We start from the raw sequence: 25,788 nt of genomic DNA, 5'->3' as shown, positions 1-25,788 counted from the left end.
TTTCTTCTTTCCTTTCATTTTTACTCTTTATGCCAAATAAAAACTCAATTTGGATGACAGAACAATAATAAGGCCCACATGACTTGGGTAAAAAAATGTATCAGGAGGAAATCAAATACTTGACTCCTCTTCTCTCACCTCACATGAAAAGTAGGAGAAAATCCCATGGGTTATTAGTGGTAATATTTCAAAACAAATTACACTGATTGTAAATAAAAGATTTAGCACACTGTATCTATACCTAGGTATGTAGTAGGAACTGGTGACAGATGGTACCTGTTTTGGGTCTCAGATTGTGACATATTTTAATGAACATTAAATTCTTACTCACTGCCTGAGTCAGCAGGGGAATTTTACCTCAAATTCTAGACCAGCTGTCAGGTTTTGTTAATTGGCTTAAACTATCAAACAGTAAGACTTATACAAAACATATTTTCACTTTGTTCACAAGTAAGGTGACATAATTTGAATTTTAATCATATTGGAAAATTATTGAGACTTCACTAAGAGAGCATTTTCATGGCCGTGGAGCTAGCAATGTCTTTTACATATAAAAATGTCAACATCGAGGCACATGATTATTCAAAACAAAAATTTTCAACTGCAGTTATTTTTCTGTCAAAGAATAAAATGTGATGAGTTCTGAAACAGCTTAAAAGTCTTGGACCTGAGTCTGGATACCTTGGTGTTCATTTTAACTCTGCTAGTAATCTTTTATTACTTTATCCATGCCATGTGTTTTCTTCTGGGCCTCAATTTCCTCTTCTGAAATAAACTTGTCTGTCTCCTTGTTTCCATGCCCGGTGCTACTTACTTCAGTTCTAATTGGCCTCCTTCCTATGAAAAGTCTTAACACCAAAGAGTGCTCTGGAAATGCAAATATGATTGTTATTCAGCTCCCAATGGCTCCCCATTAGTTTCAGAACAAAATTACAAATGTATCACTGATATTTTTGCACTGTTTGATACATAGATTACTTTTCTAAAATCTGTCTTCAGTAGTGATACCACTCAAAAAACACATGCTCTGAGGATTGATTTCTATCAATGAGAAGCTAGTTTGTAGTAATACATATGTGAATCTATTTTAGATTAAAAGCTTATAGAAAATTAGTCACTATGGAGCCAAAAATGTATGATACAAAAAATATTTGGTAATATGGTACAAATTTAACTGAGGAAATTTATTTAAGCTTAGTTCAAATATATTATTTAATTATTATGATGTATAATACATACTAATACAGAAATAGATTAATTTAGATAAAGTTATTAAACATTATTTACAATAGACCTTTGTTTTATATCACAGTTAACATCACATTAGCATTTAGCAGAATTGATCAAAAATAGAAAAGAAATCCTAACTATGCAATACTTTACTTGAAAAATCAAGCTCTTAATAAATATTAGATTGGCCTCTTCCATAATGGAAAATAATAAAATTCACAGTTGAAGAGAAGCTTTGTAGATTTTTTTTTTTAATTCCATACAGTTCAACTCAAACTGAAACGTCTCGATGAACCCCGATGTTCCCTTATTGCCAAAGTTCCTTAATACCTCATAACATATGGGTGCTATAATCACCACCCCAACTGGGGAGAGTGCGCTCACCAAGCACCCAGTCACCTGAGCTGCTCGGAACTGGGAAGGGCACAAAACTCAGGCCCGACGAAGTCCGTGCCTTTGTGGAGTACCCGAGAACCTGAATCTGAGCGGCATACACCTGGGAAGTGCACACAACCCAGGGACTGCTTTAGACAGTTCCCCTGCAGAGCAACCTGGAGTCTGAGTAGTGTAGACTGGGAAAGCACACACGACGTGAGCAGGGGCAAACCCAGTGTGGCCCAGACACTGCAAGCATGCCCCACACATACCAGTGATGTTTTGCAGTGCTCCTCCCTCCCCACAATACGACTGAACAAGTGAGCCTAAATACATGACCACCTTCGCTCCCTTGTGTCAGGGAGGAAGTTAGATACAGAAGAGACTTGCAAACAGAGGAAGCCAAAATAAAGAAGAGGGAACCGCTTCGGAAGTGACAGGTACAACAGATTAAAATGCTGTAGTTAGCATTGTACACTGGAAGGGACCTATAGACCTTGAGAAGAAGTATAAGCTGGAACAAGGAACTATCTGAACCTGAACTGACCCCACACTGCCCTCAACAGCTTCAGAGAAATTCCAAAATATATTTTACTATTATCATTTTTTTTATTTTTAAGTTCTTTATTACTCCTTCAATTTTCATTTTTAAAACCTACTATTACCTTGCAAAAGAAAGAGCCTATTTTTAAAGCAAATTTCATATTTTTTTAAAAACTTTTGCGATTTGGTTTTGTGTTTTTAATATTGTATTTTTGAAAGTCTAACCTCTACTCTAGATTTTTAATCTTTGCTTTTTAGTATTTGTTATCAATTTTGTACCTTTAAGAGTCAAATCTTCAGTACCCAATTTTACTTAGGAGTGTGATTACTGGCTTGATTGCACTCTCCCCTTTTGACTCTCCTTTTTCTCCCCCAGGTCACCTCTATCTCTTCCCTCCGCCTTCTCTTCTCTACTTAACTCTGTGAATCTCTTTGGGTGTTCCAGGCTGTGGAGAACACTTAGGGAACTGGTCACTGGCTAGACTGGTCTCTCTCCTTTTGACTCCCCCTCCTCTCCTCCTGGTCACCTCTATCTCCTTCCTTGCTCTTCTCTTCTTTATGGAACTCTGTGAAACTCTCTGAGTGTTCCAGACTGTGGAACCCAAATAGAAAATTGATTACTGGCTAGATTGCTCTAGCCCCTTTTGATTCCCCCTCTTCTCCTCCTGGTCACCTCTATCTCCCTCCTCCCTCTTCTCTTCTCCATGTAACTCTGTGAACCTCTCTGGGTGTCTCTCACTGTGGAGAATCTTTTCACCATTAACCTAGATATTTTATCATCAGTGCTGTATGGATGGAGAAGTCTTGAGGCTACTGTAAGAATAAGACTGAAAGCCAGAGGTGGGAGGCTTAAATCCAAAACTTGAGAATGCCAGAAAACTCCTGACTCCAGGCAATATTAATCAACAAGAGCTCATCCAAAAGCCTCCATACCTATACTGAAACCAAGCTCCACCAAAGAGCCAACAAGTTTCAGAGCAAGACATACCAAGCTAATTCTCCAACAATGCAGGAACATAACCCTGAGCATAAAAATATAGGTGGCCAAAAGTCACACCAAACCCACAGACACCTCAAAACTCACTCCTGGACACTTCATTGCACTCCAGAGAGAAGAGATCCAGCTCCACCCACCAGAACACACAACATTCCCTAACCAGGAAACCTTGACAAGCCACTCATCCAACCCCACCCACAGGGAGGAACCTCCACAATAAAGAGGAACCACAAACTTCCAGCATAAAGAAAGGCCACCCTAAACACAGCAACCTAAACAAGATGAAAAGGCAGAGAAATATTCAGCAGGTAAAGGAACATGATAAAAGCCCACCAAATTTAAAAAAAAAAAAAGGAGGAGATAGGGAGTCTACCTGAAAAAGAACTCAGAATAATGATAGTAAAAATGATCCAAAATCTTGAAAGCAAAATGGAGTTACAGATAAATAGACTGGAGGCAAGGATTGAGAAGATGCAAGAAAAGTATAACAAGGACCTAGAAGAAATAAAAAAGAGTCAATCAATAATGAATAATGCAATAACTTAGATCAAAAGCACTCTGGAGAGAACCAACAGTAGAACAATTGAGGCAGAAGATAGGATAAGTGAGGTAGAAGATAAAATGGTGGAAATAAATGAAGCAGAGAGGAAAAAAGAAAAAAGAATTAAAAGAAATGAGGACAACCTCAGAATCAGCTTCAACATTCGAATCATAGGAGTCCCAGAAGAAGAAGACAAAAAGAAAGGCCATGAGAAAATACTTGAGGAGATAACAGCTGAAAACGTCCCTAAAATGGGGAAGGAAATAGCCACCCAAGTCCAAGAAACCCAGAGAGTCCCAAACAGGATAAACCCAAGGTGAAACACCCCAAGACACATATTAATCAAAATAACAAATATCAAACACAAAGAAAAAATATTAAAAGCAGCAAGGGAAAAACAACAAATAACTCACAAGAGGATTCTCATAAGGATAACAGCTGATCTTTCAATAGAAACTCTTCAAACCAGGAGGGAATGGCAGGACATACTTAAAGTGATGAAAGAGAAAAACCTACAACCCAGATTATTGTACCCAGCAAGGATCTCATTCAAATATGAAGGAGAAATCAAAAGCTTTACAGACAAGCAAAACCTCAGAGAATTCAGAACCACCAAACCAGCTCTTCAACAAATGCTAAAGGATCTTCTCTAGACAGGAAACACAGAAAAGGTGTATAAACTCGAACCCAAAACAACAAAGAAAAAGGCAATGGGCTCATACTTATCAATAATTACCTTAAAGACTGGCTGAATGGAAACAAAAACAAGACCACTATATATGCTGTCTACAAGGACCCACCTCAAACATAGGGACACATACAGACTGAAAGTGAAGGGCTGGAGAAAGACATTTCACGCAAATGGAGACCAAAAGAAAGCAGGAATAGCAATATTCACATCAGATAAAATAGACTTTGAAATAAAGGCCATGAAAAGAGACAAAGGACACTACATAATGATTAAAGGAAGAAGATGTAACAATTATAACACCCAAAAGAGGAGCACCACAATATGTAAGGCAAATTCTAACAAGTATGAAAGAGAAAATTAACAGTAACACAATAATAGTGGGAGACTTTAATACCCGACTCACACTTATGGATAGATCAATGAAACAGAAAATTAGCAAGTAAACACAAACTTTAAATGATACAATGGACCAGTTAGATCTAATTGATATCTATAGGACATTTCACCATAAAACACTGAATTTCACATTTTTCTCAACTGCACACAGACCCTTCTCCAGGATAGATAACATCCCGGGCCATAAATCTAGCCTTGGTAAGTTAAAAAAAATTGAAATCATCTCAAGCAGCTTTTCTGATCACAATGTGGTAAGATCAGATGTCAACTACAGGAAAAAAAAAAAACTATTAAAAATACAAACATATGGAGGCTAAACAACACACTTCTGAATAACCAACAAACCACAAAAGAAATAAAAATATGCATAGAAATGAATGAAAATGAAAACACAACAACCCAAAACCTATGGGATTCAGTAAAAGCAGTGCTAAGGGGAAGGTTCATAGCAATACAAGCCTACCTCAAGAAACAGGAGAAAAATCAAATAAATAACCTAACTCTACACCTAAAGCAACTAGAAAAAGAAAAATGAAGCACCCCAGGGTTAGTAGAAGGAAAGAAATCATAAAAATTAGGGCAGAAATAAATGCAAAAGAAACCAAGGAGACCATAGCCAAAATCAACAAAGCTAAAAGCTGGTTCTTTGAGAAGATAAATAAAATTGACAAACCATTAGCCAGACTTATCAAAAAACAAAGGGAGAAGAATCAAATCTACAAAATTAGAAATGAAAATGGAGAAATCACAACAGACAACACTGAAATACAAAGGATCATAAGAGATGACGATCAGCAACTATATGCCAATAAAATGGACAACTTGGAAGAAATGGACAAATTCTTAGAAAAGTATAACTTTCCAAAACCGAATCAGGAAGAAATAGAAAATCTTAACAGACCCACCACAAGCAAGGAAATCGAAAGTGAAATCAGAAATTTTCCAACAAACAAAAGCCCAGGACCAGATGGCTTCACAGCTGAATTCTACCAAAAATTTAGAGAAGAGCTAACACCTATTCTACTCAAATTCTTCCAGAAAAGTGCAGAGGAAGGTAAACTGCCAAACTCATTCTACAAGGCCATCATCACCCTAATACCAAAACCAGACAAAGATGCCACAAAAAAAGTAAATACAGGCCAATATCATTGATGAGCATAGATGCAAAAATCCTTAACAAAATTCTAGCAAACAGAACCGAACAACATATTAAAAAGATCATACATCATGACCAAGTAGGCTTTATCCCAGGGATGCAAGGATTCTTCAATATCCACAAATCAATGTGATACACCACATTAACAAATTAAAAGATAAAAACCATATGATTATCTCAATAGATGCAGAGAAAGCCTTTGACAAAATTCAACATCCATTTATGATAAAAACCCTCCACAAAGCAGGAATAGAAGGAACATACCTCAACATAATAAAAGCCATATATGACAAACCCACAGCAAACATTATCCTCAATGGTGAAAAATTGAAAGCATTTCCCCTAAAGACAAGGGTGCCCACTCACATCACTACTATTCAACATAGTTTTGGACATCTTAGCCACAGCAATCAGAGAAGAAAAAGAAATAAAGTGAATCCAGATTGAAAAAGAAGAAATAAAACTATCACTGTTTGCAGATGACATGATCCTCTACATAGAAAACCCTAAAGACTCCATCAGACAATTACTAGAGCCAATCAATGAATATAGTAAAGTTGCAGGATATAAAATTAACACACAGAAATCCCTTGCATTCCTATACATTAACAATGAGAAAACAGAAAGAGAAATTAAGGAAACAATTCCATTCACCATCGCAACAAAAAGAATCAAATACTTAGGAATAAATTTACCTAAAGAAACAAAAGACCTATATGTAGAAAACTATAAAACACTGATGAAAGAAATCAAAGAGGACACAAATAGATAGATAAATATAACATGTTCATGGATTGGAAGACTCAATATAGTGAAAATGAGTATACTACCCAAAGCAATCTATAGATTCAATACAATCCCTATCAAGCTACCAATGGTATTTTTCAGAGAACTAGAATAAATAATTTCACAATTTGTATGGAAATACAAAAAACCTCAAGTAGCCAAAGCAATCTTGAGAAAGAAGAATGGAACCAGAAAAATCAATCTGCCTGACTTCAGACTATACTGCAAAGCTACAGTCATCAAGACAGTATGGTATTGGCACAAAGACAGAAATATAGATCAATGGAACAGAATAGAAAGCCCAGAGATAAATCCACGCACCTATGGACACCTTATCTTTGACAAAGGAGGCAAGAATAGACAATGGAGAAAAGATAATCTCTTTAACAAGTGGTGCTGGGAAAACTGGTCAGCCACTTGTAAAAGAATGAAACTAGAACACTTTCTGACACCACACACAAAAATAAGCTCAAAATGGATTAAAGATCTAAATATAAGACCAGAAATTATAAAACTCCTAGAGGAAAACATAGGCAAAACACTCTGACATAAATTATAGCAGGATCCTCTATGACCCACTTCCCAGAGTAATGGAAATAAAAGCAAAAATGAACAAATGGGACCTAATTAAACTTAAAAGCTTTTGCACAACGAAGGCAACTATAAGCAAGGTGAAAAGACAACCTTCAGTATGGAAGAAAATAATAGCAAATGAAGCAACTGACAAAGAATTAATCTCAAAAATAGACAAGCAACTCCTGCAGCTCAATTCCAGAAAAATAAGTGACCCAATCAAAAAATAGACCAAAGAACTAAACAGACATTTATTCAAAGAAGACATACAGATGGCTAACAAACACATGAAAAGATGCTCAACATCACTCATCACCAGAGAAATGCAAATCAACACCACAATGAGGTACCATCTCATGCTGGTCAGAATGGCTGCTATCAAAAAGTCTACAAACAATAAATGCAGGAGAGGGTGTGGAGAAAAAGAGACCCTCTTACACTGTTGGTGGGAATGCAAACTAGTACAGCCACTATGGGGAACAGTGTGGAGATGCCTTAAAAAACTGGAAATAGAACTGCCATATGACCCAGAAATCCCACTGCTAGGCATATACACCAAGGAAACCAGAATTGAAAGAGACACATGTACCCCAATGTTCATCGCAGCACTGTTTACAATAGCCTGGGCATGGAAGCAACCTAGATGTTCATAGGCAGACGAATGGATATAAAACCTGTGGTACATATATACAATGGAATATTACTCAGCTATTAAAATGAATGCATTTGATCAGTTTTAATGAGGTGGATGAAACTGGAGCCTATTATACAGAGCAAAGTAAGTCAAAAAGAAAAACACCAATATGGTATATTAAATCATATATATGGAATTTAAAAAGATGGTAATGATGACCCTATATGCGAGACAGCGAGAGACACAGATGTAAAGAACAGACTTTTGGGCTCTGTGGGAGAAGGCGAGGGTGGGATGACTTGAGAGAATAGTATTGTAACATGTATATTACCGTCTGTGAAACAGATCACCAGTCCAGGTTCAATTCATGAGACAGGGTGCTCAGGGCTGGTGCACCAGGATGACCCTGAGGGATGGGATGGGAGGGAGGTGGGACGGAGTTTCAGGATGGGGAACACATGACACCCATGGCTGATTCATGTGACTGTATGGCAAAAAAACCACCACAATATTGTAAAGTAATTAGCCTCCAAATAAAATTAAAAAAACAAACAAAACATGTGGGTGCTATAATCAATGTCATTTTGTTTACTTTAATGTTTTTCTTATTTTTCAAAACATGATATAAGCCCCTTCTATGTGAGGATAATCATTTCTTGTGCTACTCTTGTATTTCTCAGAGAATCTAATTAAGTTTATTTTAGACTTATTAGATTTATGAAACTTAAGTTTACTGTAGAACTATACCGTTTATAATTTTACAGAACATTCACAGGTACTTTTCAGTGCTACTTTTAAAATTTTTACTGTAATCTTATTTCAGGTATGTTATCCTTTTTCAAAGAGTACAATTCTGTTTCAAAAAAACAAACTTGAAACTTTACCTACATTATTATAAAATTAATATTTATGTCCCTCCAAAATTCATATTTTGAAGGCCTAACCTTCCAATGTTATCACATTAGGAGGTGGAGCTTTGGGGAGGTAATGATGCTTAGATGAGGTCATGAGAGTAGGGCCCCCCCCCCCTAGGATTCTGCTTGTGTGCTAAGTCACTTTAGTTGTGTCTGACTCTGTGACGCTATAGACTATAGTCCACCAGACTTCTATGTCCATGGGATTCTCCAGGCAAGAATGCCAGAGTGGGTTGCCAGGCTCTCTTCCATGGGATCTTCCCAACCTAGGTATCGATCCTGAGCCTCTTATGTCTCCTGCAATTAGTGCCCTCATACAAAAAAGAAGGGATAGCAGAGCTTCCTCTGTCTCACCAGGAAGAGGGCCCTCACCAAGAACCGAATCTTCCAGCACCTTGATATTGTGCTTCCCAGTTTCTAGAACTGTAAGAAATAAATATCTACTGTTAAAGTCACCAGTATGTGGCATTTTATTACAACAGCACAAGTAGACTAGGACAGGAATTGGGAGCAAGAACTGGTGTCTCTTGTAACAAATACCTAAAAATGCAGAAACAGCCTTGGACTGGGCCATCTGTAGAGGCTGAAAGAGTTTTGAGGTATATGCTCGAAAAAGTCAAGATTGCCATGAAGATAACTTCAAAGGGCAACTCTGGTGAGGACTCAGGGAGAAAAAAGGAGAGCTGGAAAGAAAGTTTCCATCTTTTTAGAGAACACATAAATAATCATGAACAGAATGTTGGTATAAATATGGACGATCAAGGCCATTCTGTTGAGGTGTCAGACAAAGTAAGGAACATATTGGCCAAGGGAGAGAAGACAATCCTTGTTATAAAGTGGCAAAGAACTTGACTGAATTGTGTTGATGTTCTAGTATTTTGTAGAAGGTAGAACTTGCGCATGATCAAACGGGATATTTAGCTAAGAAATCTGATGTCTTTGGGAGATATTTAAGCAAAGTGTGAAAGGAAAGGCATGATTTCATCTGAATGCTTAAGGCAGAAAAGCAAGAAGAGAAAAATCAATTGAAGAAGGAACTGCTTAACAAAAAGGAACCGGAACTTAAGGATTTGGAAGACTCTCAGTTTATCCACATATGAAAAAAAAAAAAAATGAGAAAGGCTGTTTAGACGTGAACACTAGGGTGTGGTTGATCTACTATTTAATGAGGATATTAGTGTGGATGTGAAACAGAAACCTAATCAGCTCTCTGATCAGAAGTCAGGGATACAGATGTATACAATATGGACACATGAATATGAAGCTATGGATACTGTAATATACCAGCAGAAACTGCCAGCTGGGACTAATGGAAATGAAAACTAGAAGGATTGAAGGCAGGCTGTGAACATGTGCATTCTTCCCATCAAGAAAAGAGAATGATGTGGGTGATACAAAGACATCAGGGCTGCCACCCCTACTGTAGGCCCAAATGACAGAGCCAGTTCCTCCTGAGTTTCAAAGGGTGGGGCCACCTCTCAGGTTTTGGGGGACAGGCATGCAGGATGCCCCCACCCAGTGCCTCAGAAGCAGCCACGACAGGGAGTCCTATGAGTGGGGCTGCAGCAGACAGCCATGTGGGCAGGCAGTGCACTGTGAAGCTGAAGAGGCAAGGCCACCTTGTGGAATTCTGGGGGTGATGGTGCCACTCTGGTGGCCCTGGAGTGCAAAGCATCAGTCCAAAGAGGAATATTCTTGAGCATTAGGAACTTACAGAATTGTTTTTCCTATGTTTTAGACTTACTTGTGGCCTGTCACCCCTTCCTCCTTTGCTATTTCCCCTTTTCAAATGGGAATACCTACCTGTAGCTGTCACACCACTGTATTTTGGAAGCATATAACTAGTCTGGTTTCACAGATTCATAGTTGGAGAGTTTGGCCTCAGACCTTGAGTCTTATTTGATTTAGATGATGAGACTTTGAACTTTACAATATATGCTGAAGAGTTGACATTGGGACTATGTAAGTTATTTTGGGTCTGTTCAGTTGGAATGAATATATTTTGCATGTGGGAAAGACACACAGTTTGAGAGTCCAGTGCTGTAATGATATGGGCTAAATGATTGTGTCCCCACAAAATATATATATCGAAATTCTACAACCCCTGATATCATGGTATTAGGACATTGGGCCTTCAGGAGGCAATTAGGTTTAGATGAGTTTATGACAGTGAAGCCCCCATGATGGGATTCATGACCTTGTAAGAAGAGGCAGAGACACTAGAGTTTCTCTTTCCACTATGTGAGGAGAGCAATACTATTTGTTGCTGTTCGGTTGTGTCTGACTCTTTGCAATCCCATGGACTGCAGCATGCCAGGCTTCCCTGTCCTTCACTATCTCCCGGAGTTTGCTCAAACTCATGGCCACTGAGTCGATGATGCCATCCGACCATGGCATCCTCTGTTGCCCCCTTCTCCTCCTGCCTTCAATCTTTCCCACAATCACCTTTCCCTATTTTAATTAAGACAAGTAACAATATAATTAAAGAGACTGATCTAAGAAAGAACAATGAATATTATGTTTAAGATTTAAACATTAGAAAGACCAAATAAGGATGTTAGTAGAAACTACTGTTTTTGTTTAACAATATCAATAGCTAAAGAATACATACAGCCAGTTTTTGAAGACTTGATAACATTTCACTTTGATCCTTAAAGCCAGTTGTGGGAATCTTGTTCACTGCATCTTCTTTTTCTGAAAGCCATGTACTAAAAAGGCACTGAAAGAAATCAAATAATTTCAAAAGATAAAGAATAATTATTAAAGTACATCATAGTTTTTTATGTACCTATTTAACATCTCTCCACATCTTTTACTGATACATTATCCCCCATGTGACTCACCTGCTCTTCAGTAAAACGTTGCCATTTTAGAAGAACATCCTGTAAAAGAACCCAGCGATCTTCAGTCCACCTACAGATGTTTGCCCACCGATCTCCCAGCACCTGGAGAAGAGAAAACCCACCACAACATCAGCAAATGCTTACCTGTTAACTGAATTTTATTAAAAATGGCATGAATGATTTGTAAAAGTATCTAACTTTGAGTCTCTTATATATACTAGGAGTTGTAAAGAGCATCTGTTAGCTTCTGCTTATAATTATATAAGCACATGCCTTTCATTTGTAATTAGATTACTTCACTCTTGCACCTTATATGGAAAAGTAGAGACACTTACAAGAAGTCTAAGGCAGATATCACACCACTATTTGAAATGTCTACACAGAAAATATAAACAGGAAAAATATAAATGCAGAATGAAATAGGATATGTCACTGATAATATGGAAAATGTGTATCTTTCTTAGGTCTGAAAATATATGTCAAAAGAAAAAAAGTCTGGCTAAAAAATAGGATGTCAAAAGACTCTCATCTCAAGCAATCTTATATAATTAGAATTGCTTAATATTTTGATTGTTGAAGAATATTAGTGTTGACTTAACATCATATCAACATGTGAATTTTTAAAGTTAACTGGATTATTATTATGAATATTTAAAGTCACTATTTCTCTAAACTGTTCTATTGAGAAAACTCAGTAGAGTAATAGTTTTCTGAGTAAGAGTTGTGCTGTTCAGTTCAGTTGCTCAGTCGTGTCTGACCCTTTGAGACCCCATGAATCGCAGCACGCCAGGCCTCCCTGTCCATCACCAACTCCAGGAGCTCACTCAAACTCATGTCCATCGAGTCAGAGATGCCATCCAACCATCTCATCCTCTATCGTCCCTTTCTCCTCCTGCCTCCAATCCCTCTCAGAATCAGGGTCTTTTCCAATCAGTCAACACTTCACATGAGGTGGCCAAAGTATTGGAGTTTCAGCTTTAGCATCAGTCCTTCCAATGAACACCCAGGGCTGATCTCCTTTAGGATGGACTGGTTGGATCTCCCTGAAGTCCGAGGGACTCTCAAGAGTCTTCTTCAACACCACAGTTCAAAAGCATCAATTCTTCGGCGCTGAGCTTTCTTCACAGTCCAACTCTCACATCCATACATGACCACTGGAAAAATGATAGCCTTGACCAGATGGACCTTTGTTGGCAAAGTAATGTCTCTGCTTTTCAATATGCTATCTAGGTTGGTCATAACTTTCCTTCCGAGGAGTAAGCATCTTTTAATTTCATGGCTGCAATCACCATCTGCAGTGATTTGGAGCCCAAAAAAATAAAGTCTGACACTGTTTCCAATGTTTTCCCATCTATTTCCCAAGAAGTGATGGGACCAGATGCCATAATCTTACTTTTCTGAATGTTGAGCTTTAAGCTGACTTTTTCACTATCCTTTTTCACTTTCATCAAGAGGCTTTCTAGTTCCTCTTCACTTTCTGCCATAAGGGTGGTGTCATCTGCATATCTGAGGTTACTGATATTTCTCCCGGCAATCTTGATTTCAGCTTGTGCTTCTTCCAGCCCTGAGTTTCTCATGATGTTCTCTGCATATAAGTTAAATAAGCAGGGTGACAATATACAGCCTTGACGTACTCCTTTCCCTATTTGGAACCAGTCTGTAGTTCCATGTCCACTTCTAACTATTGCTTTCTGACCTGCATACAGGTTTCTCAAGAGGCAGGTCAGGTGGTCTGGTATTCCCATCTCTTTCAGAATTATCCACAGTTTATTGTGATCCACACAATCAAAGGCTTTGGCATAGTCAATAAAGCAGAAATAGATGTTTTTCTGGAACTCTCTTGCTTTTTCGATGATCCAGTGGATGTTGGCAATTTGATCTCTGGTTCCTCTGCCTTTTCTAAAACCATCTTGAACATCTGGAAGTTTATGGTTCATGTACTGCTGAAGCCTGGCTTGGAGAATTTTGAGCATTGCTTTACTAGCGTGTGAGATGAGTGCAATTGTGCCATAGTTTGAGCATTCTTTGGTACTGCCTTTCTTTGGGATTGGAATGAAAATTGACCTTTTCCAGTCCTGTGTCCACTGCTGAGTTTTTCAAATCTGCTGGCATATTGAGTGCAACACTTTCACAGCATCATCTTTCAGGATTTGAAATAGCTCAACTGGAACTCCATCACCTCCCCTAGCTTTGTTCGCAGTGATGCTTTCTAAGGCCCCCTTGACTTCACATTCCAGGATGTCTGGCTCTAGGTGAGTGATCACACCATCGTGATTATCTGGGTCGTGAAGATCTCTTTTGTACAGTTCTTCTGTGCATTCTTGCCACCTCTTCTTAATATCTTCTGCTTCTGTTAGGTTCATACCATTTCTGTCCTTTATTGAGCCCATCTTTGCATGAAATGTTCCTTTGGTATCTCTAATTTTCTTGAAGAGATCTCTAGTCTTTCCCATTCTGTTGTTTTCCTCTATTTCTTTGCATTGATCACTGAGGAAGGCTTTCTTACCTCTCCTTGCTATTCTTTGGAACTCTGCATTCAAATGGGAATATCTTTCCTTTTCTCCTTTGCTTGTCGCTTCTCTTCTTTTCACAGCTATTTGTAACGCCTCCTCAGACAGTCATTTTGCCTTTTTGCATTTCTTTTCCATGGGGATGGTCTTGATCCCTGTCTCCTGTCCAATGTCACAGACCTCCGTCCATAGTCCATCAGGCACTCTGTCTATCAGATCTAGTCCCTTAAATTGATTTCTCACTTCCACTGTATAGTCATAAGGGATTTGATTTAGGTCATACCTGAATGGTCTAGTGGTTTTCCCTACTTTCTTCAATTTAAGTCTGAATTTGACAATAAGGATTTCATGATCTGAGCCACAGTCAGATCCCAGTCTTGTTTTGCTGACCGTATAGAGCTTCTCCATCTTGGGCTGCAAAGAATATAATCAATCTGATTTCGGTGTTGACCATCTGATGACATCCACGTGTAGAGTCTTCTCTTGTGTTGTTGGAAGAGGGTGTTTCCTATGACCGTCCTGTCTTTAGTCTGTCACTAATACTAGTGGCTCAGTCATAAAGCATCTACCTGCCAATGCATGAGATGCAGATTCAATCCCTGGATTGGGAAGATACCCTGGAGAAGGAAATGGCAACCCACTCCAGTGTTCTTGCCTGGGAACTCCCATGGTCCAGGAGCTTGTTGGGCTACAATCAATGGGATCACAAAGGAGTTGGACACAACTTAGTGACTAAACAACAATAACAATATCTATATGCACATGCTATTTTAGTATGTAATATAAACTAAGCACTAATATTTTTTAGGTGAAAAAGTGGGTTGTTATGATTTCTGTATAAAGGTACTATTTTAAGAAACATATCATTTATTCCAACACTATTAGGATGAACTTCAGAGTCTAAAATTTCAACTTTTTTTGACTTCCTTATAAATAATAAAATTATTTACCCATAGACATTAGACATCTAGAGCTAGAAGTATCTCAAAATATGGACATGTCTTATTTTGTATAGAATTATAACTAGAAAAAAATGTTTGTTACTCATATTTTTTAGAAATATATTCATTATCTCTGATAAGCCTGATAATAATTTCTACCTTACTTGATATTACACATTTGGATGGATCCAACTAGAAAACTTTGACATATGATTCAAATAATATATATGTAATTAGCATCATGGCAAAACCCATCTATTCCTAAATAATTCAGAGACCTACTCTTTTTTTTTTATTGTATTTAATCTACCACCTTTTAGAAAAGGAAGTCTCAAACATAGGGGTAAGGAGCAAGCAATAAATTTATTACTACAATATTAAGATGATCATGAATTCAGATGCAGCTCAGTCACAGGTGAGTTTTCAGTTTTTCTTCAGAAATGTCAATAAAAATGTTATTACTTTCAAGCACAACATAAGTGATTTTGCATTTTTTATAGTTTCATTCTCTACTCGACCACTTTTGAATTACATTAGTTTATGACAGAAGCCATAACACTGAAACAGTGATGCAAGATACCCAGGAAATGTGCTAACCTAACTCAATGCATTCAATGTTAGCTATTTAATTATTACAATTAAAATTTGGGATTTTTTTTCAAAAACATATTAGAAGTTATTTTAGTAAACTTCCTGGTTACATTGTAAGGACACATCAGATAAAATGGCATGTAGCATACCTGGTAATGGATTAGTTGTGGGAAAAAACAGCTTCAAACGGAGAAACTCTTGCCTGTTAGCCATAAACTACACCATCTGCCTGATTTTATGATGCAGATATAAAAGGTCAAATTGTGGCACATTTATTACAGGGCTCCAACCCCAGTGGAGATGGGTGTCAAGGGCTAAGAGAGACACTCAAACTGTAGCACCACCTTCATAAATGAAAGAAAATGAACTAAGATGTCTAAATAGATATACCATCTTCTCTCCAGTGCTACAAGACACACAAAGCTAGAGTCTAGCAAAGTAGTAGCTTAGGTTTGCAATCACATAGATAGAGCTTTTATAATTCATTGATTTTAGTAGGACATTGTATAAAATAAACTCACATAAAGACCTCTATACTAGATTGCTTAAGATTCAATTTACAGAAATTGCAAAATATACTGTGATACACTTTATACTATAGATTTTTTCATTATTAAAAAACAATAGTAAATATTTTAGTCATACAGTCAACCTAGTCAAAACAACCTAGTTAAAACAACTATTTTAAGAATATTATTTCTATCAACAGATGAACAGATAATGAAATTTTGCCATTTGCAACAAAATAGATGGGCTTGGAAGACATTATGTTAAATGAAATAAGCCAGACAGAAAAAGACAAATACTGTATGATTATTACTTATATGTGGACTCTTAAAAAAAGAAAAAGAATCAACTGGTAAATATAATGAAAAAGAAGCAAATTCACAGATACAGAGAATAAACTAGTGGTTATCAGTAGGGAGAGGGGAAGGGCAATATAGGGGTAGCAACAAACTATTAGGTCTAAAATAAGCTAAAAGGATATATTGTACAACACAGGGAAAATAATCAGTATTTTACAGTAACTATAAATGGAGTATAATCTTTAAAAATTGTGAATCACTGTTATACATCTATAACATACAATATTATATATCAACTATACTTCAGTTATAAAAGGATAAAAAGATAATCATTAAAAGTTTCTTTTGTAGTCAAATAATCATAATAGATAACTTTTATAATTCCACAGAGCAGGTTAAATATTCAGCCAATATTTAATTTATAGTTAAGTATAAGCTCTGATTCATTCATTCACCAATCATTAATTTATTTAAATAGCAAATATTTTTGAACATACACTATGTGCCAAAAATGAACAGAATAAATGGACTGAACTGCGTCTGCCTAAAATTCATGTGTTAAATCCCTATTGACCTCTACCCCAGAATGTGACTGTATTAGAAGACAGGATCTTGACAGGCAGGGCCTTTAAATGGGACTTTTAAGTTAAAATGAGTATGTTAGAGTGGACTCTAATTCAGTCCGACTAGCGTCCTTATAAAAAGAGGAAATAAAATAGTGTCTTTGGCTGTATGGGCACAGAGGAGAGGCCATTGGGTGGACATAGCAAGAAGGCCGCTGTCTGCAAGGCAAGGAGAGAGGCCTCAGAAGGAACCAAACCTGCCAATACCTTGGACTTCTAGACTCCAGATCTGTGAGAAAACACATTTCTGTTGTTTAGGAAATCCAATCTCTGGCATTTTGTCAAGGCATATCTAACAAACTACATAGGACAGATTTAAGAGAGGCTGATTCCACAGCACTGCAAAATGTCTCACAAAATTAAAATTGTTACAAGTAAAGATGCATGTATTAGAGTGGGGCCATTTTAGAGAACATATTTCAGTTACTAGTGTAAAATGAATTTAAATTGTTCAAATAGAACAGAATTTTAATAATAATGCATTGGGACAACTACTCAAATACAAAGATGCTATCATTTTGTGATTTTATGTGTTACATGGGGAGTATAAAATTATCTAGAGTCAAAACACTTGGATTCAAGTCTTAAGTCAATAAACTGCTTGGATTACCAATGTGTGTTGTTGTTTAGTTGCTAAGTCACATCAGACTCTATTGCGATCCTATGGACCATAGCCCACCTGACTCCTATGTCCATGGGATTTCTCAGGCAAGAATAGTGGAGTGGGTTGCTCTTTCCTTCTCCGGGGGATCTTCCTGGCCCGGGGATCAAACACATGTTTTCTGCATTGGCAGGCAGATTCTTTACCACTGCTGCTGCTACTAAGTCGCTTCAGTCATGTCCGACTCTTCGCAACCCCATGGACTGCAGCCTACCAGGCTCCTCTGCCCATGGATTTTCCAGGCAAGAGTACTGGAGTGGGCTGCCATTGTCTTCTCTGTCTTTACCACTGACTCTCTTTCAAATTATGGAAACATTTAAAATACATAATTTCTTGTAATACTAGGAGCAATTCTTTATCTTCCCCTGCTCAATGCAATCAAGTGACTTTTTCAACAAATTTATGGCTAAATAATATTCTCTCAAATAAAATAATCATACCAACAACTTAAAGAACTGCTTCAAGTATTAAACAAGATCATGCATTGAAAAACAGTTTTAATTTGAACTGAGTTATATAAGTATTGGTGGTTATTTATATTTTGCTTGATTGTAGTGTTTATATGAAGCCTTCTAAGAACCACCAAGGGTGGACTATTTTACTCATTCTAAAAAAGTACTTATTACATCTTTACAAGTAGATGTTTAGAACTGCAGTATATTATTTTTTTTTTAATTTCCAACACAAAAGAGCATACACATCCTTCAGTAACACATTCTGCTGCTTAACTCTTACTCTCAGAACAATCTCAGTGAACTGAATCCAAGTCACTTCTGTTACAAAGCAGGCACAGTGTTTTATACTGATCTAAGTGAAATTAGATAAGTGAATTAGAAATCATGGTACATGTGTGCTCACAGGTTCAGTTCAGTTCAGTCACTCAGTTGTGTCCGACTCTTTGTGACTCCATGGACTGCAGCACATCAGGCTTCCCTGTCCAACACCAACTCCAGGAGCTTACTCAAACACATGCCCATCGAGTCGGTGATGCCATCCAACCATCTTATCGATGAGATGTTGTCCCGTTCTCTTCCTGCCTTCAATCTTTCCCAGCATCAGGGTCTTTTTCAATGAGTCAGTTCTTTGCATCAGGTGGCCAAAATATTGGAGCTTCAGCATCAGTCCTTCCAATGAATACTCAGGACTGATTTCGTTTAGGATGGATTGGTTGGATCTCCTTGCAGTCCAAGGGACTCTCAAGAGTCTTCTCCAACACCACAGTTCAAAAGCATCAATTCTTCGGCTCTCAGTTTCTTTATAGTCCAACTCTCACATCCATACATGACTACTGGAAAAACCATAGCTTTGACTAGATGGACCTTTGTTGGCAAAGTAATGTCTCTGCTTTTTAATATTCTGTCTAGGTTGGTCATAGTATGTCATCCAAGGAGCAAGCGTCTTTTAATTTTATGGCTGCAGTCACCATCTGCTGTGATTTTGGAGCCAAAAAAAAATGAAGTCTGTCACTGTTTCCACTGTTTCCCCATCTACTTGCCATGAAGTGATGGGACTGGATGCCATGATCTTAGGAATGTTGAGTTTTAAGCCAACTTTTTCACACTTCTCTTTCACTTTCATCAAGAGGCTCTTTAGTTCTTCTTTGCTTTCTGCTATAAGGATGGTGTCATCTGCATATCTGAGGTTATTGATGTTTCTCCCACAGGTAGATTTTTGCAATGCCATACTCACAGATATAGGAAAATGTACATAGTGCTTGAATTTATGGATTTATCTGTTTATTGCTTAGAAATGCTAGCCCTAATTTGAATTACAAAAGATGGAGCTAAGCAATTGTTGGATTATCAGTCAGCTTTTATAAGCACTCAGAGATGCTGGTTCCTATCACTGCCTGAATGGGTGCAACTTCATTGTTAGACAAGTGCAAGAGATTGGATCAAATGGAATTGACAGGAAGCTATTTTTTTTTAGATCACTATATTAGGGTTAGAAATCTCCTCTCTTAAGAAAAAAAATCAGTCTTTCTCTGAGTTGTCATTTAAGTATACGAATCCCCTGAGCTTTTAGGAATAATGCATATTTTTGTAAGCTAGGTAAACATTAGGCACATAAATGAAAAATGAATTATAATGTCTCACAAAGTGATAAGAAGAAATTAATTTGTATTTATGTCCTCATTTTGTCTCAGCAGTAACAGCAGCAAAAGGTCAGCTCACTTACTCTAACACATTTTTGTGGGCTAAATCACAGCTCCATTATCATCTAGGCTCAGATCCACAATGGGGAGGATATTTCCCTCCCATTTAATTCACATCTCATATTGTTATACATGCCAAGGACATTTCTCATCTGAATTCCTTTGTTTGGTTGAGTTGGCTTTTCAAAGCAAAAGTGAAAAATGGCTATCAAAAGAACATTTGGATAAAAGCAAGTATAGGAAATTTGACAAGCCTGGGAGGTAAAACTTAAGTACCTTGACCCTTGAATTTATTGAAGACAGTGTAAGAAAGTGAAAGCTAAACTGTGCCTAGCAAGATTGGCATTAAGAGATAAAGTGTCCCCAAGAGTATGTCCACTAAGGAAGGAACAATTATGTGCCATGTACCACACAATGCAGCAGCAACTGAGATTTATAAGAGAGGGAGGCAGCAAGCAACCTATCTCTTTTATCCCAGTCTCAAACCCTGGGATATACTCCTGCTAAATGAATTTTACATGTAATGAGCCTTCTGAAAAATTATTTATATATTTCTTGAATTTTGTTTCTTACTTTGTAAACACCTATACAGTTAAAAACAATTAGCAACGCCATCTTACATCTTACTGATGGTGAAATGGAAATAATATCAAATGACTTATGGAAAGAACAATAGCACCCATTATGAGGTTAGAAATGGTCAGAGTATTACTGACTACTGTTTAGCCATGTCTATGTTTCTCTTCTCAATTTTACATTTTTTTTTAAAACAAACTGTTAACTGAAGCATATATTATAAAATGGCATGTCGTAAAGCTTCACTGTCTTAACATACAGTTCAGGGTGAAAAAACATCTTTTGAGGTATTAGGAAACACTTATTGGAGGTTTCTCTGAAAATATCATTCTTATTTCTGTTTAAAGGATCCTGTAATAACTCCTAGCCAAATTCAAGGAACTCCTGTCACTTTTAATGGTGCAGTTTATAGATGAGGAAACTGACACTCAGACAGGTTAAGTAACTTATCTAAGGGCAGAGCGGTCACAGGATTGAGTATATGGGATTTGACCTTTGGTTCATCTGGCTGCAAGCCCATGCTCTTTCATGATGCCACTCACTTGATTGATCACTCAACATAAAAAATAAACACTTTGTGATCTGAGCTACATAACACAGTGGGACGTACAAGGATACCAGGACTACGCTGAATCTTTTTTGAGTCTTTTCATATTTAATTTTAGCAGGAGTTTGATGAGATTTAACTAAACATTTTATCTAACCTACCTGACAAGGATTTGGAGCCTGCTGTTACAATTTGATTTAAAAAAACATTTTTGATATTTTAACTCCATATCTGTTTAACGTTTTTTAAAAATCAAAAATGCTGACACTTCTAGATCAAGAACATGTGTTCTTTGCAAGGACTTATTCTGAAAAGGTAAATATGACTGTCTGATTCATTGATGAAATTCTGCCTTGGTGATCATGCTAAAGGCGTAGGGAGATTTTTTAACTTAAAGAAGCATGTTCTTCTGTGTTATGGCAATCAATTCCATATTTTATTTATTTTTCTGAGTTTCTAAAGTGCTAATGAATAAATCTGGGAAGGCCCTGTTGTTGCTGCTGCTACTATTGTTTGCAGGCTATTATTTAATGTTCTGTGGCAGCTTAATAAACTCCGCACTCTCCAGCTCCCACCAGTCTATTCAATTGGGACACCAGAAAATAAAGAACAGGAGTCCTAAGGAGCATTCCAGCACAACAGTGTTCCCTCCAGCATACATCACATTTCCAGGCATTCCTTGGTAGCTTGAGGTTTTACTGTTCTTTATTGGTTTTTGCCTCCAAGTCTCTGACCTTTCTGAAGGCTGCCCTCCCCCCACATTTACGCTTGTGCTTAATGTCTGGTGTAGAAATACATGCATTTCACATAGTATATGAATGTCTCAAAGCTGAATACCACCACTGTAATTATCAATATATGGTTTTTCTCCCAAGCAGTGTCTTAAAGCCCCTTTATTCTCTTTCTTCTTCATTAAATATTAATATCTGTCTACCAGTTATTTAAAGTAACAACAAGGCTATTTGTGGTGAATTTTTTTAAAGACCCACAGGAGTAAGAGTTACATGAAATTCCCTATATCCTCTACATCAAATTCTAAGTCTTTACTACTTAAAATGGGCATTAGGCATTTAGCAGAATCTCTGACTCTAACTAACTTGCTATATGTCACTAGGTCAAAAGTACAGACAACCTGAATTCTTATCCCACTTCAATTGCTGTCCCCCTTGGTCATATCCATTAGCAAACTCTTAATCTCACCATGGTTTAGCTGTCCTTCTAGTGAAATAGATATAATAGTATCTGCCTCCTACTCTCCTAGCCAGGTCAATACTGGGGTGAGGTCAACAAATATGAAACTGCTCTGAAGACTATGATGAATTATAGAGATGCTTGTCAACAGTAAGGACTTAGAACTTAGCTGATGGAAAAAAAATCAGCTTTTGTTTCCAGTTGTGATAAATCTACAGCACAATAGACTTTTTAATAGAGAATACACTGAAACATTTCAGCATGATGTTAACTTCACTAGGTTTCTGTATTTTACCTACAGTCTAATAAAGCTTAGTTTCGTACAAGAGTTAAAAATCTCTGCTTTTGCATTTTTAAACCAGGAGCATTTTTCATTATGTGCCTTATTTACAGATAAGTGACTAGAAATTCCTCTATGTTCCATTCTAACTCTTGCCATGGAATTTATTCTACCTATAAGAAATCACACATTCCAAGAGGTACATAAAATAAAATATATAAATAATCTAGGTGTAAGGGAATGAGGAGGGATGGGGACTGCAGCTCATGGTAAAGTGGACTGCTGCTGCTGCTGCTAAGTCGCTTCAGTCGTGTCCGACTCTATGCGACCCCATAGACGGCAGCCTACCAGGCTCCCCCGTCCCTGGGATTCTCCAGGCAAGAACACTGGAGTGGATCCCCATTTCTTACTCCAATGCATGAAAGTGAAAAGTGAAAGTGAAGTCGCTCAGTCATGTCCGACTCGTAGTGACCCGATGGACTGCAGCCTACCAGGCTCCTCCATCCATGGGATTTTCCAGGCAAGAGTACTGGAGTGGGGTGCCATTGCTTTCTCTGGGTACAGTGGGCAGATCTATTCAATTCTTACTGAGGTTAATATGCAGGAAGACAGACCCAGGATCATCAAATCACTTGTTTTCTCCAGAAAGGCTAGAAATTCATAGCTTCATATCACATTTCCTAAATTTCAACGATAAATATGTTATTAAATTCCATGTGGACTGAAAATGAATATATTTGTAATTTTAGATGCAATAGACAAATTCCTAGAAAGACAAAGCTTACTTGAACTGACAAAAAGGGGAGAATCTGGAAAATGGAGGTAAACTATTTTTAAAAACATAAATCAAAAATAGAAAGTCTTAAGTCCATTAAATATACTGACTTCTCATTTAAAACTTCCCCCATAAAGAAGGTTCCAGGCATAAATGTTAAGTTCCCAAGCCTCCATAGACAGGTACTTAACCCTAGTGAACATATCACAAGAAAGGAGAACAATACTCCTTCATGGACACAATGGGAAAACTCTAAGTCAAGTGTCAGCAAAAAAAAAAAAAATCTAACAAAACATTAAAAGGGTTATACATAGCCTCCATGTTTCGTTTATCTCAGATATGCAAGGATATTTTTACACTAAAAAAAAAAAGCAATGTGATTTTATATATTAGAAAACTAATATGATTGTCTCAGGCTATCCTGAAAAATAAGTTTGATTAAATTAACACCCAGTAATAACAAAACCTTTTAAAACACTAGGAGAGAAAGGTGTGAACAACAAGCCTACGGGAAATATCATACTTGACAGTGACTTACTAAAAGCCCCACCTCTGAGAGCTAAAATGAGAAACAACAACAATAATCTCATTGTACTAGAGTATGCAGCAAAAAAATTTCAAGAGAAATTAATAAGATGAATGATTGGAAAGGGAGAAATAAAACTGCCATTAACCCCAAACCACCTGGGTACATACATCTGAGTGATGCTACAGAGAAACTACTCAACTTAAGAAGCAAACTAAGCATCATTTCTGGATATGAGGCCAAGGAACAAAAATCAAAGTGTACTTCTCAATATCAGCAACAGGAAATAAAAAATGAAAAACTTAAAAGATAACTATTTGCAACAAGACCGGAACTATCAAAAACCTAGCAAGAAATCACATAGAAAGTCTAAGACCCACTATCTTGAGAACCATAAAACATTATTTAGAGAAAATAAAGACCTAGATAAATGAAAGAATATTTCATTCATAAATTACAGTATTTTATGTAGTAAAGACATTTACCACAAATTGATCCATATATTCAGTGAAATCCAATTAAAACCAAAACATTTTTGAGGAGGTGATGATAAGCTGATTCTAAACTTGATATGGAAAGCAAATGAATAAAAATAGTCAACACAATCTTTAAAAAGAAGAAAACAAATACAAATATGAAGGGCTTACTCTGGCCAAGCTAGATTCAGTGTTCTCCGTAGCTTCATTAAACTTTGGACTATAGGCCCCAACATCTCTTCTCAGAGCATTTACTTTAGAAAGAAGTTGTAACTTTTTTTTAATCTGCCCCTTTAAGATGTAAATAGCCTACAACCCAAGAATATCTTTCTCAAGGACCTATTTGAAATGTAATTATCAAGAAAGATAGGGCTCAGGTCTTCCAGACTCTGTGGGAGGGTAGGAGCCAAACTTTGATAAGGGACAATTAGCAAACACAAAGTGGCTTAATCACATTGACCATCCAACCTTTTAATGTGCTCTAATCTTTTTACACTAGCTCATCCCAGCACTTAAGAATTCTCCCACCTTTGGTTCAGTGGACCAGAGTTCAGTCTCTCTCCCCTATTGCAATAGTCTTTGACCCGTCATTGCAATAATCTTGAAAAAATTTTTTCTTGCCTGTTTAATCACCTGGTACAATTTTTATTTTATGATACTACCAGTATCAAGAATATTAGAAAGCTATAGTAACTAACGTCGTATTGACATAAGTATAGGCAAATGTACACACAGAAGTAGAGTCCATAAAGTGAGCCACACATGTATAGGCATTTGACTAAAGGTGATGCTATTGAACACTCTTTGCAATAAATCATGATATTTCAATTGGATCTACATAGGAAAAAAATGGACATTCATTCCTTTTTCACACCAGAAATATGAGATGGAATATAATATGAAAGGTCAAACAATAAAGTACCTATATGGCACTCCAGGAAAATATCTTCTAGGTCTTAGAGTAAGAAATGCTACTTTTAAATTCAGGACAAAATTCAGGACACTACCCATAACAGAAAATATTGAAGTGGGGTATAAAAACTTCTGTTTATTAAAGTAGTAATTCATAGAGGAATAAAAAGATAAGGTACTTAGGAGGAAAAAAAGAAACTTGTAATATAGGTGGCAAACAATCATCATCCAGAATATATATTTTGAAAATAACCACAACAAGTCACTAAGAGAAATATAAAAAAACTCAGTAGGAAAACAGGCATTTCAAAAATGAGGTCTTTCAAATAACTAACTGAAATAAACTGAAATTGTGCTCAACTTCATGAGTCATCAGTACATGCAAATTAAAACAAGAGATGTCATTATACAACCATCAGAAAGGGTCAAATTAAAAATTTGACAGTATCAAGTAGTGAAGATGTAGAGCAATTTGTATCTTTATTGACTATTGAAGAGAAAAAAATGTATAAACCAACTTTAGAAAAATCTAGTAATAC

The 25,788-nt window shown here is 36.9% G+C and overlaps 1 protein-coding gene across 9 annotated transcripts in view; it reads right to left on the bottom strand.

Moving 5' to 3' along the window:
* The window catches only part of DMD (dystrophin), a 2,565,910-nt gene that overhangs the window by 1,487,691 nt on the left and 1,052,431 nt on the right, over positions 1–25,788 (bottom strand). For all 9 annotated transcript variants that reach the window (XM_043895268.1, XM_043895262.1, XM_043895270.1 and 6 more), the window contains 2 exons: positions 11,680–11,781; positions 11,448–11,555 (listed from right to left, as the gene is read on the bottom strand). In XM_043895268.1, the coding sequence (XP_043751203.1) occupies positions 11,448–11,555; positions 11,680–11,781 (210 nt within the window). The remainder of the gene's footprint in view (positions 1–11,447; positions 11,556–11,679; positions 11,782–25,788) is intronic.

The sequence above is a fragment of the Cervus elaphus genome, chromosome X, assembly GCF_910594005.1.
Source record: "Cervus elaphus chromosome X, mCerEla1.1, whole genome shotgun sequence".
Lineage (NCBI taxonomy): Eukaryota > Metazoa > Chordata > Mammalia > Artiodactyla > Cervidae > Cervus > Cervus elaphus.
The sequence above is the reverse complement of the archived record's forward strand: the minus strand, read 5'-3'. Positions and strand labels throughout refer to the sequence as shown.